The sequence below is a fragment of the Drosophila suzukii genome, chromosome 2R (assembly GCF_043229965.1).
Source record: "Drosophila suzukii chromosome 2R, CBGP_Dsuzu_IsoJpt1.0, whole genome shotgun sequence".
NCBI lineage: Eukaryota > Metazoa > Arthropoda > Insecta > Diptera > Drosophilidae > Drosophila > Drosophila suzukii.
Genome location: NC_092081.1, coordinates 4843294 through 4856245, shown reverse-complemented (window position 1 = coordinate 4856245; position 12952 = coordinate 4843294). Strand labels below are relative to the sequence as shown.

Genomic DNA, 12952 nt, shown 5'->3' with positions numbered 1-12952 from the left:
CGAATTATTGAAAACGTTTAGTTAAGTAATGGGACATCGTTTAAAAAATGGTAGGTGGTAAACAATTTTAAAAAATAGTTGCTATTTGAATCTATATTCTAAAAGTAAAAAAGCATCCCCTTTAAAAAAATTAATGATGTGGTGATAAACCCAACTTAGAATGATATATCTTGAGTGTACTTACAGTGGACGCTGAGCGTGGTGGACTGGAAGAGCGGGATTTCAGTGGCGCTGTTGGAGGCCTCGCACCGGTACTGGGCCTGGTTGTCGGACACGTTGGCCAGAATGGTGATCTCGGCCGACACCGATTTGTCCGCCGCCCGTATGACCGAGTTTATCTGCAGGGGGAGAAAGCGCTTATTTTTTTTTGGTCGGAATACATCTCCAAAGAGCACAGCTGGCGGATGCATTTTAATTTCGCTGATAAAACGTCGTCTAATCTGAGCGAGCGAGCTGGCGAGCAAACACGGCGCCCAGATGAGTCCCCCGAGGGGCGGAGATGAAAACTCTGACACCGCAACAAATGGGAAACGGTAAAACAGGAAGCCGCACCTGAAACTGCAGGTGCACCTGCCCTACTACAACCCACCGCCCCATCGCAACCATCAGCATCAGCCCGACGGATAAGTGTGTGGGCTGATGAGCTGCGGTTGTGGGTGTCTTGTTTTATTTTTCCACCGTATTTACCACCTTTTGTTCAAAGTTCTAACGATAGTTTTGCTCTCGATTATTGGTAGGTGGAAGGTGTGAAAACCGAAATCGTTCTGGCATCAGAAGCGCACGGCTGCAGTGGCTCATTAGCACTTTAAGCCCATAAAGCGGAAACGGAAATGGTCAACAAAAGCGCCATTATTGTTTTGCGGATGTTTGCTGCCTGCCGTTGATAGTGTGCTCCCTCTCGCTCGCTCTTTGTTCAGTGTGTGTGTGTGTGTCTCTGTGTGTGTGAGTTTTCTGCGGAAAATGCAAACAAAGGACGGCAAAAAAAGAAGGGAAATTTCAGCACTCACCCTTTTGTCGTTTTTGTACCATGTTAGCGTCGCCAACGGATTGCCGCCTGATGAAACGCAAAGCAGTTTTTGCACCGAGCCAGCTGGGATAATTTGTCCCTCCATATAGCCAGAAATTAATGGCGGCGCGGGCGGATCTGTGGGGAAGAGGCAGCGGCAGAGGCATTCGGAGGATAAGAAAAACGTTTCGAAAAAAGACAAACAAAGGAGCCAAGCAGGGGAAATGGGCCAGCGAATTGTGGCCCCAAAAACTTAGCCACGAGCCAGCAAATTATGGCCTACAACAAAAACAGCAAGGGACTAGGACCACGGGCAGGACCAACCGCTGTGTCCTCCGTGAGAGCTGCCAAGAGCGGCCGAACAATAAAAATTAAAATTATTTAATTTGCCGCGCATAAAGTAAAAATATCCGCAGGGCGTCCGCATCCTCAAGGCATGACCATGCACATACCATCGCCTCGTCCTTGATTGGTGGGCTGATGCCGGGTGGGTGGCTCATTACCTTGGGGGTCCGTTAGTCATTTCCAGTGCTCATGGTATGGGTAATAAATGTAAATCCCTCGCCGCCCCCTCCCGCCGCCCTTTCCTGTGATGTTGGTCAGAAAAATTAATTAGCGCTGCAGGAGAGCGCTCACAAAGGACATCCAGCCCAGAAGAGGGCCGGAGGGGTGGGCTGCTCCACCATGAGTGTGCTCTGGCTGGATGATCCGAAACTAGGAATCGCAATTATTAATAAGCCAACCCGAACCAACCCCAATCCACCTGTTATCGACTGACTTTGGCTGTCAGTCCTTTATCCTCGCCAGGAATCCCTCATCCCTGCACGAGCTTTTTTTTCCTGCGTGTTTTTTGTCACTGCCTTCGCTTATAATTGAGTCAAATGAAGAGTGACACCGAACATCGGATAATGGAGTTTACGGCACTTGCAGTTGTCGCTCGGCGGAGAAGTGTCACTCTGCGGCGGCAAAAGGGGGTGCTGTCAAGATCCCGGATGCGTACATCCAATTGGACCTTCACCGGGGTCACTCAAACAGTATGGGCATAGGAAAGATGACACAAACATCTCCAACTTTTCCAGCCAGCCATGAAAAACAAAATCAATTTCATGTGGTTTGATCTAGAATACACATTGATTTCATTGATTTGCAATCTAAAAACGTTCATTCAAGGGTATTTCTTGGGCCTAATTCTGAATGTCAGTTGAAGGTTATTGTTTGTTATCTGTCAGAAAAAGTTAGCATGAAGTAAAATTGTTCATAGACATATTAGTTTTGTCAATGTGATAATAATTTTATAAACCAAGTCTTAACCGTCTGTTACCTCACGAATCAGTGGGAAATTGGGTTTGAAGAAGAGTATACTACGGTCACCTATAAGTTTGCTAGTTTGGCTAGAACAGCAATTTAACTCAACCACAAAACTTAAAATGACGTTGAGTAATTGGAGTTTAATAAATTTGTAATCAGTCATTTAAGATTTGTATCATCTAACTTCACATAACTATTTCCAGATTTACAGTATATTGCGTTTTCCACGAAAAATATGATCCCCAGCCTTTCCGAAAAACCGACTACGATTTACACACACAGGAAGGATTCGATGCACATGAAAAGAATTTAAAGTAATCCGCAGCTGGTGAACAGCAGACCCCGGCTGAGCTTTCCGTTCTTGGTGCCGTAACTCTGGATGCACTCGCATATCTTGCTGCCCTTCACAATCCGGCCGAATCCCACTCGGGATCCATTGACCACGGTAAGCGGCTTGAACGAGATGGCAAACGAGAGGTGCTGGGTGAATCCTTTGACGTAAGCCTTGCTGAAGGATAATACGTAGCTGGAGGCTCCGTGGTCAATGACTTTGGCGTCGTATTCCAAAGGCTGGTGCAGCAGCGAGTCCGCCGCCAGCAGCAAGTCCGTTTCCAGCCAGAGGTTGGGGAACAGTCGCTTGACGAGGAACTTGGAGTGCTGGTTGCACATGCAGGACTTGATCAGCTGCAGCACCACGAGGGGGGCTGCCTCCGTGTACAGCTGGATCACAATCCTGCCCAGGGGTCGGGCGTCCTTCAGGTATATGTCAAAGTAGATGCGCGGTCGGAAGAGGCGGCGCAACTCGGCATCCGACTCGGGCAGCGGGATGTTGAAGGCCTCGTACTTGGCCATTGCCTGGGGAGGCAGCTCCAGCGGAGCCACCTGAGCCGCGTTCCTGCCCTCTAGCAGCCGCTTGTCCGACAGACCGGAGTCCACCTCGCTGTGCACCTCCATGATGCGTCGGCCGAAGTCGCGGTTGTCCCGCTCCAGTTGCTCCAGGCTGAGCAGGGCCAGCGGAACGCTGGAGACGGCGTGCACCACCTCGTAGCGGAAGGGGTTGATGGCTCCGTGGGTGCGCATGGTGCGGGAGATCTCCACAAGCAACTGGATGTTGGCCTTGGTGCGCTTCATGAACACCTGCGCCTCGTCCCGCAGGTTGTTCACTCCGGTGATGCGGGCTGCCTGGAAGTTGGGTGCCTCCGCGTCCACCGTGCTGATCGCCTCCTTGACCCGCTCTCGGTGCTGGCGCCACATCTTCATGCGGTTCACCATCAGAGGACCGCCCAGGATCTTCTTCGGCTTGGCCTTGACCGCCTTCTTGCGCTCCTTTACCTGCAGCAGAGCGGTCAGGCGCTCCTCCTCCGTCATACGGGCCAACTCGCGCTGCGACGGGGTTATGCAGATCGGAAACTCCGCCATTGCAAATGCGGAAAATCGAATATCAAGAAATAAAACTAGCAGTTCAATCGAGAATTTTTCACTTGAAACTATCAACCGAAATGTTAGGAAAGTAAAAATGAAATAAGAGCCAGTCAACTTTTGAAAGGTATTTCTCCAAACAGGAATGTTTTGATCCTAGATTACAAATTTGATATCATAATTTTTATGTTCCTAAAAACTCTTTCAAATCGAAAAGATAGAGAGAAAGGAGCGTAAAGGGAGAGCTAGCACCTAAAAGTACTCTGGGTAAGAGCGTTACAGCATTGTTCAAAGCTCTCCGAAATGAGAAAAAGAGAGAAAATACGAAGATGGCACTATATCAGTGTGAAAAGCATCATACCTAGATAGAGTTGATACTGAATTTCATCAAATTATCATCATATCTTATCAATTTTTCCTCTCTGTGTAATAAAACGTGTTAAGCATAGGATGCATACTAGAGTGGGTTAATCAAATCAGCATAAACCTTTTGTGAATTTCTTTCCTAAATTCATAAATATCTCCCCTGCTTGGCGCATTTGTCATATTGTTTCTGCCAAAAGGATAGTCTGGGAATACTTACACAGGACATTGATCGTGTGGGTGGAGACGACGTTCTCGGTCAGCTGCATGTTGAGTCCGTGACAGATGACGACCAGCGAGCGCTTGTTGGGCTCCACGGTGGCGGTGATGTTCGAGGTGGTCGTCCAACCGCCTGCGATGACGGACAGAGATGGAAATGGATTAGTCGGGGGACTATGTCACACCGGCCCCGGCACTTACCCTCGGGACTGACAATCGTCTTTGAGGTGGCGTTGCGCACCTGCCGCCCGCCCACCATCCACTTGATCTCGGCGGGCGGATTCGATGGCGCCGTGGTGCATGTCAGCGGCACAATATCGCCGACGCGCGCCTCGGTGGGTCCCATCACGGTGACGTGGGTGGGTGCAACTGGGGAGGAGACGAGCAGGTTGATTCCAGTTACCGGGGGACGCATAATGAAGGAGGCATTAATATGTAATAGGTTTGCGGCGAGCTCACTTGCGGCATGCTCGAGGCAGGCACACACGAGAATCTCCTATCCGCCAGTTTGAAACCCAACGCCCCTGGCTTCCCGTCTCCCGTTTCCCGTTTCCCTAATAGCCTCGGGGAGGAGTGTCGGCTCCTGATGCCGCCTCCATGCAAATGATGACTGAGTGACTGACAGTACGTCCGTCTGCGGAGCTATTACCTAATGCCATCGAAGCGGAGTAGCAGGAGCAGCTGCAGCTGCCGCTGCCTTGATGGATAAGTGCATACATTACGCATACGCGGCGTTGTCTTGGGCTTCCACTTTGGAAGGGGCAAGGACAAGGGCGTGGGCGTGGGATTGGGAATGGGAATGCCGCGCGGGGAATACGAAACTTTCGACTCGATATGTTTCGCATATAAATAAACATTATGAATTCTTAACTTCTCGCATCTTTCGTCGGTCCGTCTTAGCCATACATCTTCATTCCGGGCACACACCCTGGCACACTCCCTGGCACACTCGTGAGGGGCAAAAGAATGCTGATGCTGAATGTATTCCTGCTACGTCTTCAGTTTTGTTGTTCCACATTCGTTATACATAAATAATGCGTGTGCTAAGAGCCCGGCCCGCCAGCTGAGGCCACATCTGCTATCTATTTGGTACACATGACAAAACTAGCACAAAGGTAATCCAAAAATTCTAGGAATTTCTTTGAAAACTAACTGAACATGTTATTAGAAATTCAAAAATATTTTACAGATCTCTAGGAATTGAAATCTATAATTCTTTGTAAACTAAAGACATCTGATTTTACAACCAATTGAATGTAAGTAATAATCAATCAGAACTAGATACCTTGATATACAGAAAATAAAAGCCTGCAACTTTCTAATCCACAACACAATTTCTCCAAGTGCCGTGTTAGTGTGTGACTGTTGGCATATTCGTTTGTGCTGGCCACTCAATGTGGCATACTTATTGGGGCAAGATGGGGCCGAGTGGGCAGGCCTGACCTGTATGGCGCTTTGATTGGTATGCGCATAAACTGGAAGCTGCCAGCTAAACGAGTTTTGCCCCGCTGAGGGCGGGAGTAACCCTCCGCGCACTTAAAGCCCGCTTCAGGTAAAAGATGCCAATTTCAGCGGACTGCCGCGCACTTGAAATTTAAATATCGCGCATACGCCGCGTTGAGCGGCCGCCTCATCCATTTGCATGTGAGACACATGAGCAAGTAAGTAGCGGGGTGGCGGGCTGGAGGATGTGGCATGCAAATGTTTGCTGGTCTCCTCCGTCCGTCCAAGTGTCGCTAACGACTTTGGCACCGCGTCGTTCCGCCCGTCGGCTTTGTGTGCCTGATTGCAATTGTTGTAACTCTAACAAGCTGCAACGGCTGGGTTCAGAGGTCGGGGCACTGGGGGACGGGGCTCTGCGCTATTTGGCACTTGAAAAGAATTTGCATTGCTTGATTTGACAAAGCCAAGTGGGACGGAGACTGGAGAGGCTTTCAAAGTGCAAACTTAAGCTTAATTGCAAAAGAAAGCAACAGCCAGCCGAGCGAGTTGCCAGGCTTATTTCAGGGGACTCGACTCCAATCTGTGTGTGAGCCGTATGAGCCGCCTGCCAAGTGCTGCTGGCTCTGTGGAATTTGGAAGATGTCGCAGCCAAGCCAGGCTGTTGACACAATCCAGACCCCACATCGCAGAGTGCCAGCTCTCCGATTCCCTATCCCGCATCCTGGCTTGTAATCTAGACACCCATTTAATCTGATATGCTACTCGTCCGGGGATATACTCGGCATATATAAATATGAAGAACGCGCAATTAGACGGCGCAAATTGGAGGCGGAGCCACCAAGGATCCATTGGACCTCGACTTACACAGCACAGCCAGCTCCACTTCCGCCTTCAGCGGATTCTGCGACATCACGTTGCTCGCCTCGCAGCGGAATCGCGCCTTGTTGTCGCCCGCCTCCGCGGTGAAGGTGTAGATGTTCTCGGACAATCGCCCAGAGGTCCTGTAAATATATCGCATATATTTAAAATTTACAATATATGTCTTTTTTAAAAACAAAATAGCAATGTTTTTAACATATTGCGTAGCTTGTAAATCTTTTATAACCTTAAATATATAAAAACGTTTTCAAGATTATTCTTTCTTTGATAAAGAAAATAAAAGAGCTCCTAACATATCATGCTACTTTATACTCTTCTCCTATCTTTGAATCTAATTTTAAAAATGAAAAATTGTCTATTTACCTTAAAGAATTATATACAAATATATGTATTAATCTTAAGTGAAAAATTTTTAATGTAATTTACAATGAATACTTTCAATATTTCGCATTAAAATTCTGATAAGTTTTCGAGATTAGTATTTTTAGTCAATGAAAAATGTATTTTTTGGACATGGATTCAGTGCTTAAATCGGTGCAATCGCTTCTAATTTAAAGAATTAATTATAATAGGCTTTAAGCATTCACAGACAGAGTTAATCATATTAGTTTACGGTTATTTAATATTTAGAAATTAAGCAAATGTGGCTCACCTGTAGGCCATGCGTATCTGGGAGCCGTTCTTGTACCAGATGAGCTGGGCAGGTGGATTGCCGCCGCGACTCCGGCACATGAGCTCCACGGTTTGGCCGCGGCGCAAGGTTTCGCCCGGCGAATAGCCCTCGATATAGGGCGGTCCTGGGGGATCTGCGGGATTAGAACAGAGCGCGGGAAAAGCCCGGTTTGAAAAACTCCACTGAATGCCGGTAGTTTGCTGTGTTTACAGTTCGCATATTTAATTGCGACTGCTGTCCGCAAATAAATTCAATATACACTATAGTAAAGTGCGGGGAGCGCATATGTGCGCGACTGCAGCTGAAATTCGTACAGTTTTTAATTGAAGTGTTTGCATGCAAATCGTTTATGCGGTCATATGCATTATTTTCCGATTTCTCCTTTTTTTGACCCCCGACCCGGGGCGTCGGTAATTTCGCTTGTTGTGGGCGTCGCACTGGGCGATTAATAATAGTGTAAAATACCGCAGAGCGGTGGAAAAAGCTGTGACAGTACGTGTTAAATACATTTGGAAATTATCAGCGGCCGGAAAATAATTGGTAACAACTAGAAAATGGGCGAAACCGGCCGCCGCCTATCGTATTCCATATTCCACGGGGAAAACTTCGGAAAAACATTAACTTTTATCCGCCTGCTTTGGGTCTGTAATATATTTTCTTTATCACAATTTGACAAGCGGTCAACCGTATTGAATCAACAGCAGCAATCAGGTGAGGCATAAAAGCTGCCAAGCACACACACTTTAAATATAAATACAGCCATATACACACATGTGGCGCCCCCACGCACACACGCACATCCCCGGCAGGCGTGCAACGGAAAATTAAATTAAAATCACTTGAAATATGGTACGACCGGTCCGAGTTGAGGCAGTGAGGAAGCAATAATAGCGCCATAATTAAGCCCCCACAGGAAGGCCAAATGAAAGGGGATATGCACCCTTTGCCGGCCTGAGTTCGCAGATAGCGCAACTCGATTTTTCGCCGTTTTTTTCGTTTTTTGCCAATTACATCGCGACGAGCTCTGGAAATGGCCAACGAACTGTGGCAGTTGGGGCCACCATTTGCCAGCTGCCTATGCATAAATAACAAACATAATTAATTTGAATGTGCGTGTGCAGGTGGAGCTGCCATAGCCAGTGGCCCGGGGCTGGGACAGGTGCCCGGAGGCAACCACTGGCACCACCGGAGCCACCAGAGCCACCACTGCCGATGGCAACAATCAATAAGAGGACTTTTGGCATTCGTAATGGCTCTCGCCTCCGTGCAGCAGCGCAATTCGCAGTCGCGTTCCGATTCACATCCACATCGGCAGTGGCAGCTGCGCGGCACATTAGAATTTAAAAACTAATTAATACGCGCCCGAATCGCGCAATTAGCGGCCGTGATGGCAAATGGCATCCGCATCGGGCCAGGCCGATGGAGAATGCTGCAAAAAATTCATTGCCTGCACTGGGAGAAATATGCGGTGGATGCTGCGCCGTCCATTCTAAGCATTGTATTCAAATAAAGATTTTGAGATACAATAAAAGTAGCAATCAGTTTTAGATATATGCTTTTTTGTTTTAGGTATGTTTGGAATTTTTTTCAATTACTAAAGTCGTTATAGTTATATGCTAGTTGATTTTAGCTAATTGAAAAATAAAGCTAAAAGATCGGACTTTGTACTATAAAAGATAATTTTCCCAGTGCTTCAAATGTAGCAGGATGTTCCCCTTCGGGGACTCCCCCACCTACACACAAATCCGCCCCAGCACGCACGTTCAATTGTATAGCAAATTGAGCCGGCTAATGAGGTCACCCACACGACCTCCCGATTCTTGGATTCCGGGGTCCTTTTCGGACCACTCCCACTCCAACTGAAGGCGACTGGAAAGGCTGAGAAGCTACTCACACAACACGGACAGTTGAACGGTGGCCCGCATGGGCATGTCCGGCGAGAGGGCCTTGTGCTTCGCCTGGCACGTGTACTCCGTGTAGTCGTCGTCGGGGCCCGGCTTCAGTTTGAGGCTCGAGGTGGTCGTGAACCGCTTGGCCGTTGACTCCTCCACGTTGTCCTCGCGTTTTTCTGCAAGGAAACGGGGATATCCATTATTTAACAGGTGTTTGGATTGGCAGGACATTAATCGTAGAGTAAAGGTCGGTGTGTCTGTCTATAAAAGCTACAAAGTTGGAATTAAGCATGCAAATTCTAGAGCTTCCTGCGCAGCGCAAGTTTATTTTATCACAGTGCCAGGTCCAGTCTATCCGCACAAGTTTGTGGAGCCCACATTTTCAATGCAGTTTCGGAGTATTTTTCATGTTACGAGTATATTCTTTTTCAATACCTATCGGCACGCCAAAAATGTTGAAATCGGAACATTAGCTAAGAAGTTATGATTAACCAAGGGGACTACCTATATAAAGCATAAACATGGTCAGATACATCACGGCCAGTAGATCGAAATGTAAAGTGTAAAATGAAAAAATTAAAAGCAGATGAAAATGTAAACATTTATGGTTCTTCTCCTTCAATCGAAGGTAAATTTGTTTCAAACTTGGTTAGGAGAGTAACAGGTATCTTACAATTGAGAAATTCGACTATACTATAGCTTTGTTTCTTGTCTTAAAAATGAATTTCAATGATGCGTAATAGGTTTGATTTTACTGACAATTGTTTTAGATTCGATAAAATCTAATATGAACATAATCGTTGAATGCATTTTGAGTAATACCTTAGACTTTAAGGTAAGCTTAGCAACATTTTAAAATGCACATCTAAGGAGTACTCGTCTATAGTGATGTCTTTGACCTAATAACAAACATTTCCATTCGGAATACTGCCCCAATCGATCTGAGTTTACTGCATTTGGCAAGAAAGTGCTAAAGTTTATTGCCTTGGGAAATAAGTATTTCTCAACTGCCATCAATCGCACACCAGCAAGAGCGTTTTGTGACATCATTTTCAGTTATAAATTTTGAACGAGCCTCATCTGCGCCGAAAGTGTGGCCTAAAAAATGTGCCCCAGCCAGGCAACTATCGTGGTGGAGCACCACCAGCACCACCCAACCACCATTTTACTCGGGGGTAATCACCAAGATGGCCGCCTGCCCACATTAACCGCCATTTACGCGTCCCCACCACACAAACACACACACGCCCCTGACAGCTTGCAAATGATACAAAACCCAGACCCAGACCAGAACTGGCCATTCTCGTAAACCCTGGACCGAGGGAAGTGTTCCACGGGAATGGTTATGGGCATGGGGTCCGGCCGGAGTCCCTGCCGCAACATATTGCGTCATAAACATAATTCATCATGCAGCTTCCTTCCGCTGTCCACATTTCCTTGCGGATTTTCCTACATTTTAACGCCGCTTTGCGAATTTTCTTCCCTCTTCCGGGCTTGTGTTGCTTTGCTCTTTTTGTTTCTTGTTTTTTATATGTTTACCCGAAAAATTTCCATCATCATCGTGGCTGTCGCCGTGCGTTTCACATTTTAAGCATTTTTAACGCGCCAGTTGTGCTAAAATGATTTCGTTCGTTACTGGCCAAATGGCGGGAAGGGGCCGTAAAGTCCGCCACCCTTAAGGGGGCAAAGGGGCGACGGCCCAACGCCCTTGCCCACCCACATGTACGGTTGTCGGGGCCATAATCATTATGAAAATTAAAAGTCGTGAAGGCGGCTAAGCGCCGTGTGATGGGATCGGCCCCCTATCCGCTTAGCCCGTTTACCCATTGACATTTGCATTTTTCCATATTTTCCAGCAGCTCTGTTTTCCAATTTGCTGACTGCCCAGCAGCGGCTAAATGACAAGGCACAAACAGAGGGACCGGGGACCAGGGACCGGGGACCGGCACTCTGGACTCTGGACAGGACAGCGAACCACACAGCAGATAAGGGCTGAACATCGACAGTCGGCGCTTTGTTGGAGTATAAAATTATTATTTAAGCACCGTCATCAGGCCGAAAGTCGACGTCCATTTCCCTGTCGCCCCCGCATCCTGTCAGACCCTCGCATCCTGATCCTGCCGCCCCCGTTCCATCACATCACATGTGCGATGGCCAAACGGTTGACAGGCGTCACTTTGCCCATCTCCATCTGCAGGGCCATCGTTCTCATCCCCATCCGCATCCCCAATCCCCATCCCCATCCCATTTGCCACCTTCACGGTCCCGGCTCATCCGCATCCGCACTTATCCCGGCTAAAAAGGGCCTGGCCAAAACCCATTTACACTTTTTGTATTCTGCATAATGCCTTCGAAGAGGAAATGTATATTGTTATGTTCGTACAACCTATGTTGTTTTAGGCAGTTTAATATCGCTGGGATATCTCGAGTCAGTTCTTCTCTTGGAATGTGAAAAAAGGTTTTGTTATAAAATATTATTAGCCCCTTTTATTACTTTCTGCATTTCTTTCATATATCTTATTGTTGTTTATTTAGTATTCTTTACTTAACTTTAACGTCAACATTAATTTATATTTATATTTATTCCTGAGCTAACCATAAAACATATTTTCAATATAGATAAACCGTTTCCCATATGATTTTAAATATATGTTTTTTACTCTTAGTGACAGGTGCGTGATAAAAGCCAACTTACGCGGTTGATGGGGCATGGATGGACATAAAAGATAATGACTACTGCTACTAACCTGGTTTGTATTCCACATTGCCACGATACCAGACGATTTGAGCCGCGGGCTTAGCATTGGCCACGATGCACTTGAGCTGCAGGTCCTGGTTCTCGCGCACCTCCACCTTGGAGTTGTGGCTGTAACCTTTGATCTCGATCGAGGCCGGCGGAGCTGGAAGAGAGGAGCAGATGCAGCGATTAGGGGTGGGCCACAAAGGAGGTTCGCGGGGCGGTGGCCGCGGGTCGAAACAAAAGCTAATGGCTGCCAGGGAAGCTTTGCTCATTATGGGCCACAATGGCATTACAGGGTGTTCTGTGGGCGGCCAGGGCGAGGGCGAGGGCGTGGCACTGCCTAATGCATTGTGTGTATGCGACGACAGACGACATTGTTGTTGAAGGCCCAGGTTGAATGGCCGCCGATGCAGAAACAGAAACAGAAACAGCAGCTGGAATTGGGAAGCGGAGGCCAGGAAGAATGCGCCAAGAACGCAGCATTCCGTCCTTGTTAACCACCCACTTCACCAGCTCCATCCCCTGATGCACTCTAAGAAAATTATAAGCCTTGCTGTTCCTCTTAAAACATTTTCAAAATTAAAATTTCGGATTCTTCATGTTTTCATGCTTTGGTTATCCAAATCACTTTTATGTAAAATTTACCAAGGTAATAGTTAAATGGTCCCAACCGATCGTCAATTTACCAACGAAATAGTTACTCTCCCAAGAACAGAACACACAATTTACCATTGTATGGTAGTTTGACTATTAAATTGTAACCATAGCGTCACTATTTTTAATAGTTGTTAACCATTTTTTACAGCTACGTAACTATCCGTATTGGTGAAATTTACCCTTGACTTTTTTTGTGCGGATGATATGACTAACATTTTTTTAAAAAACTTTTAAATCATTATTTAAAATCAGGTAATGTAAATAGTAGTAATAAGTAAATAATGTATAAAATGAGTGTGATTTTATTTAATCCGATGTGCGACTGAAACCTTTTTCAACCAAATACAACTCAA

The 12952-nt window shown here is 46.7% G+C and overlaps 2 protein-coding genes across 4 annotated transcripts in view; both read right to left on the bottom strand.

Moving 5' to 3' along the window:
* The window catches only part of sns (sticks and stones), a 62596-nt gene that overhangs the window by 28203 nt on the left and 21441 nt on the right, over positions 1–12952 (bottom strand). For all 3 annotated transcript variants that reach the window (XM_036813914.3, XM_036813912.3, XM_036813913.3), the window contains exons 3-10: positions 11950–12102; positions 9205–9378; positions 7290–7443; positions 6623–6759; positions 4517–4684; positions 4317–4448; positions 1008–1144; positions 185–338 (exon numbers count right to left, since the gene is read on the bottom strand). In XM_036813914.3, the coding sequence (XP_036669809.2) occupies positions 185–338; positions 1008–1144; positions 4317–4448; positions 4517–4684; positions 6623–6759; positions 7290–7443; positions 9205–9378; positions 11950–12102 (1209 nt within the window). The remainder of the gene's footprint in view (positions 1–184; positions 339–1007; positions 1145–4316; positions 4449–4516; positions 4685–6622; positions 6760–7289; positions 7444–9204; positions 9379–11949; positions 12103–12952) is intronic.
* On the bottom strand, positions 2435–3870 carry LOC108019809 (uncharacterized). The gene has a single exon (XM_017087818.4). The coding sequence runs from the start codon at positions 3731–3733 to the stop codon at positions 2624–2626; it is 1110 nt and encodes a 369-aa protein (XP_016943307.3). The 5' UTR covers positions 3734–3870; the 3' UTR covers positions 2435–2623.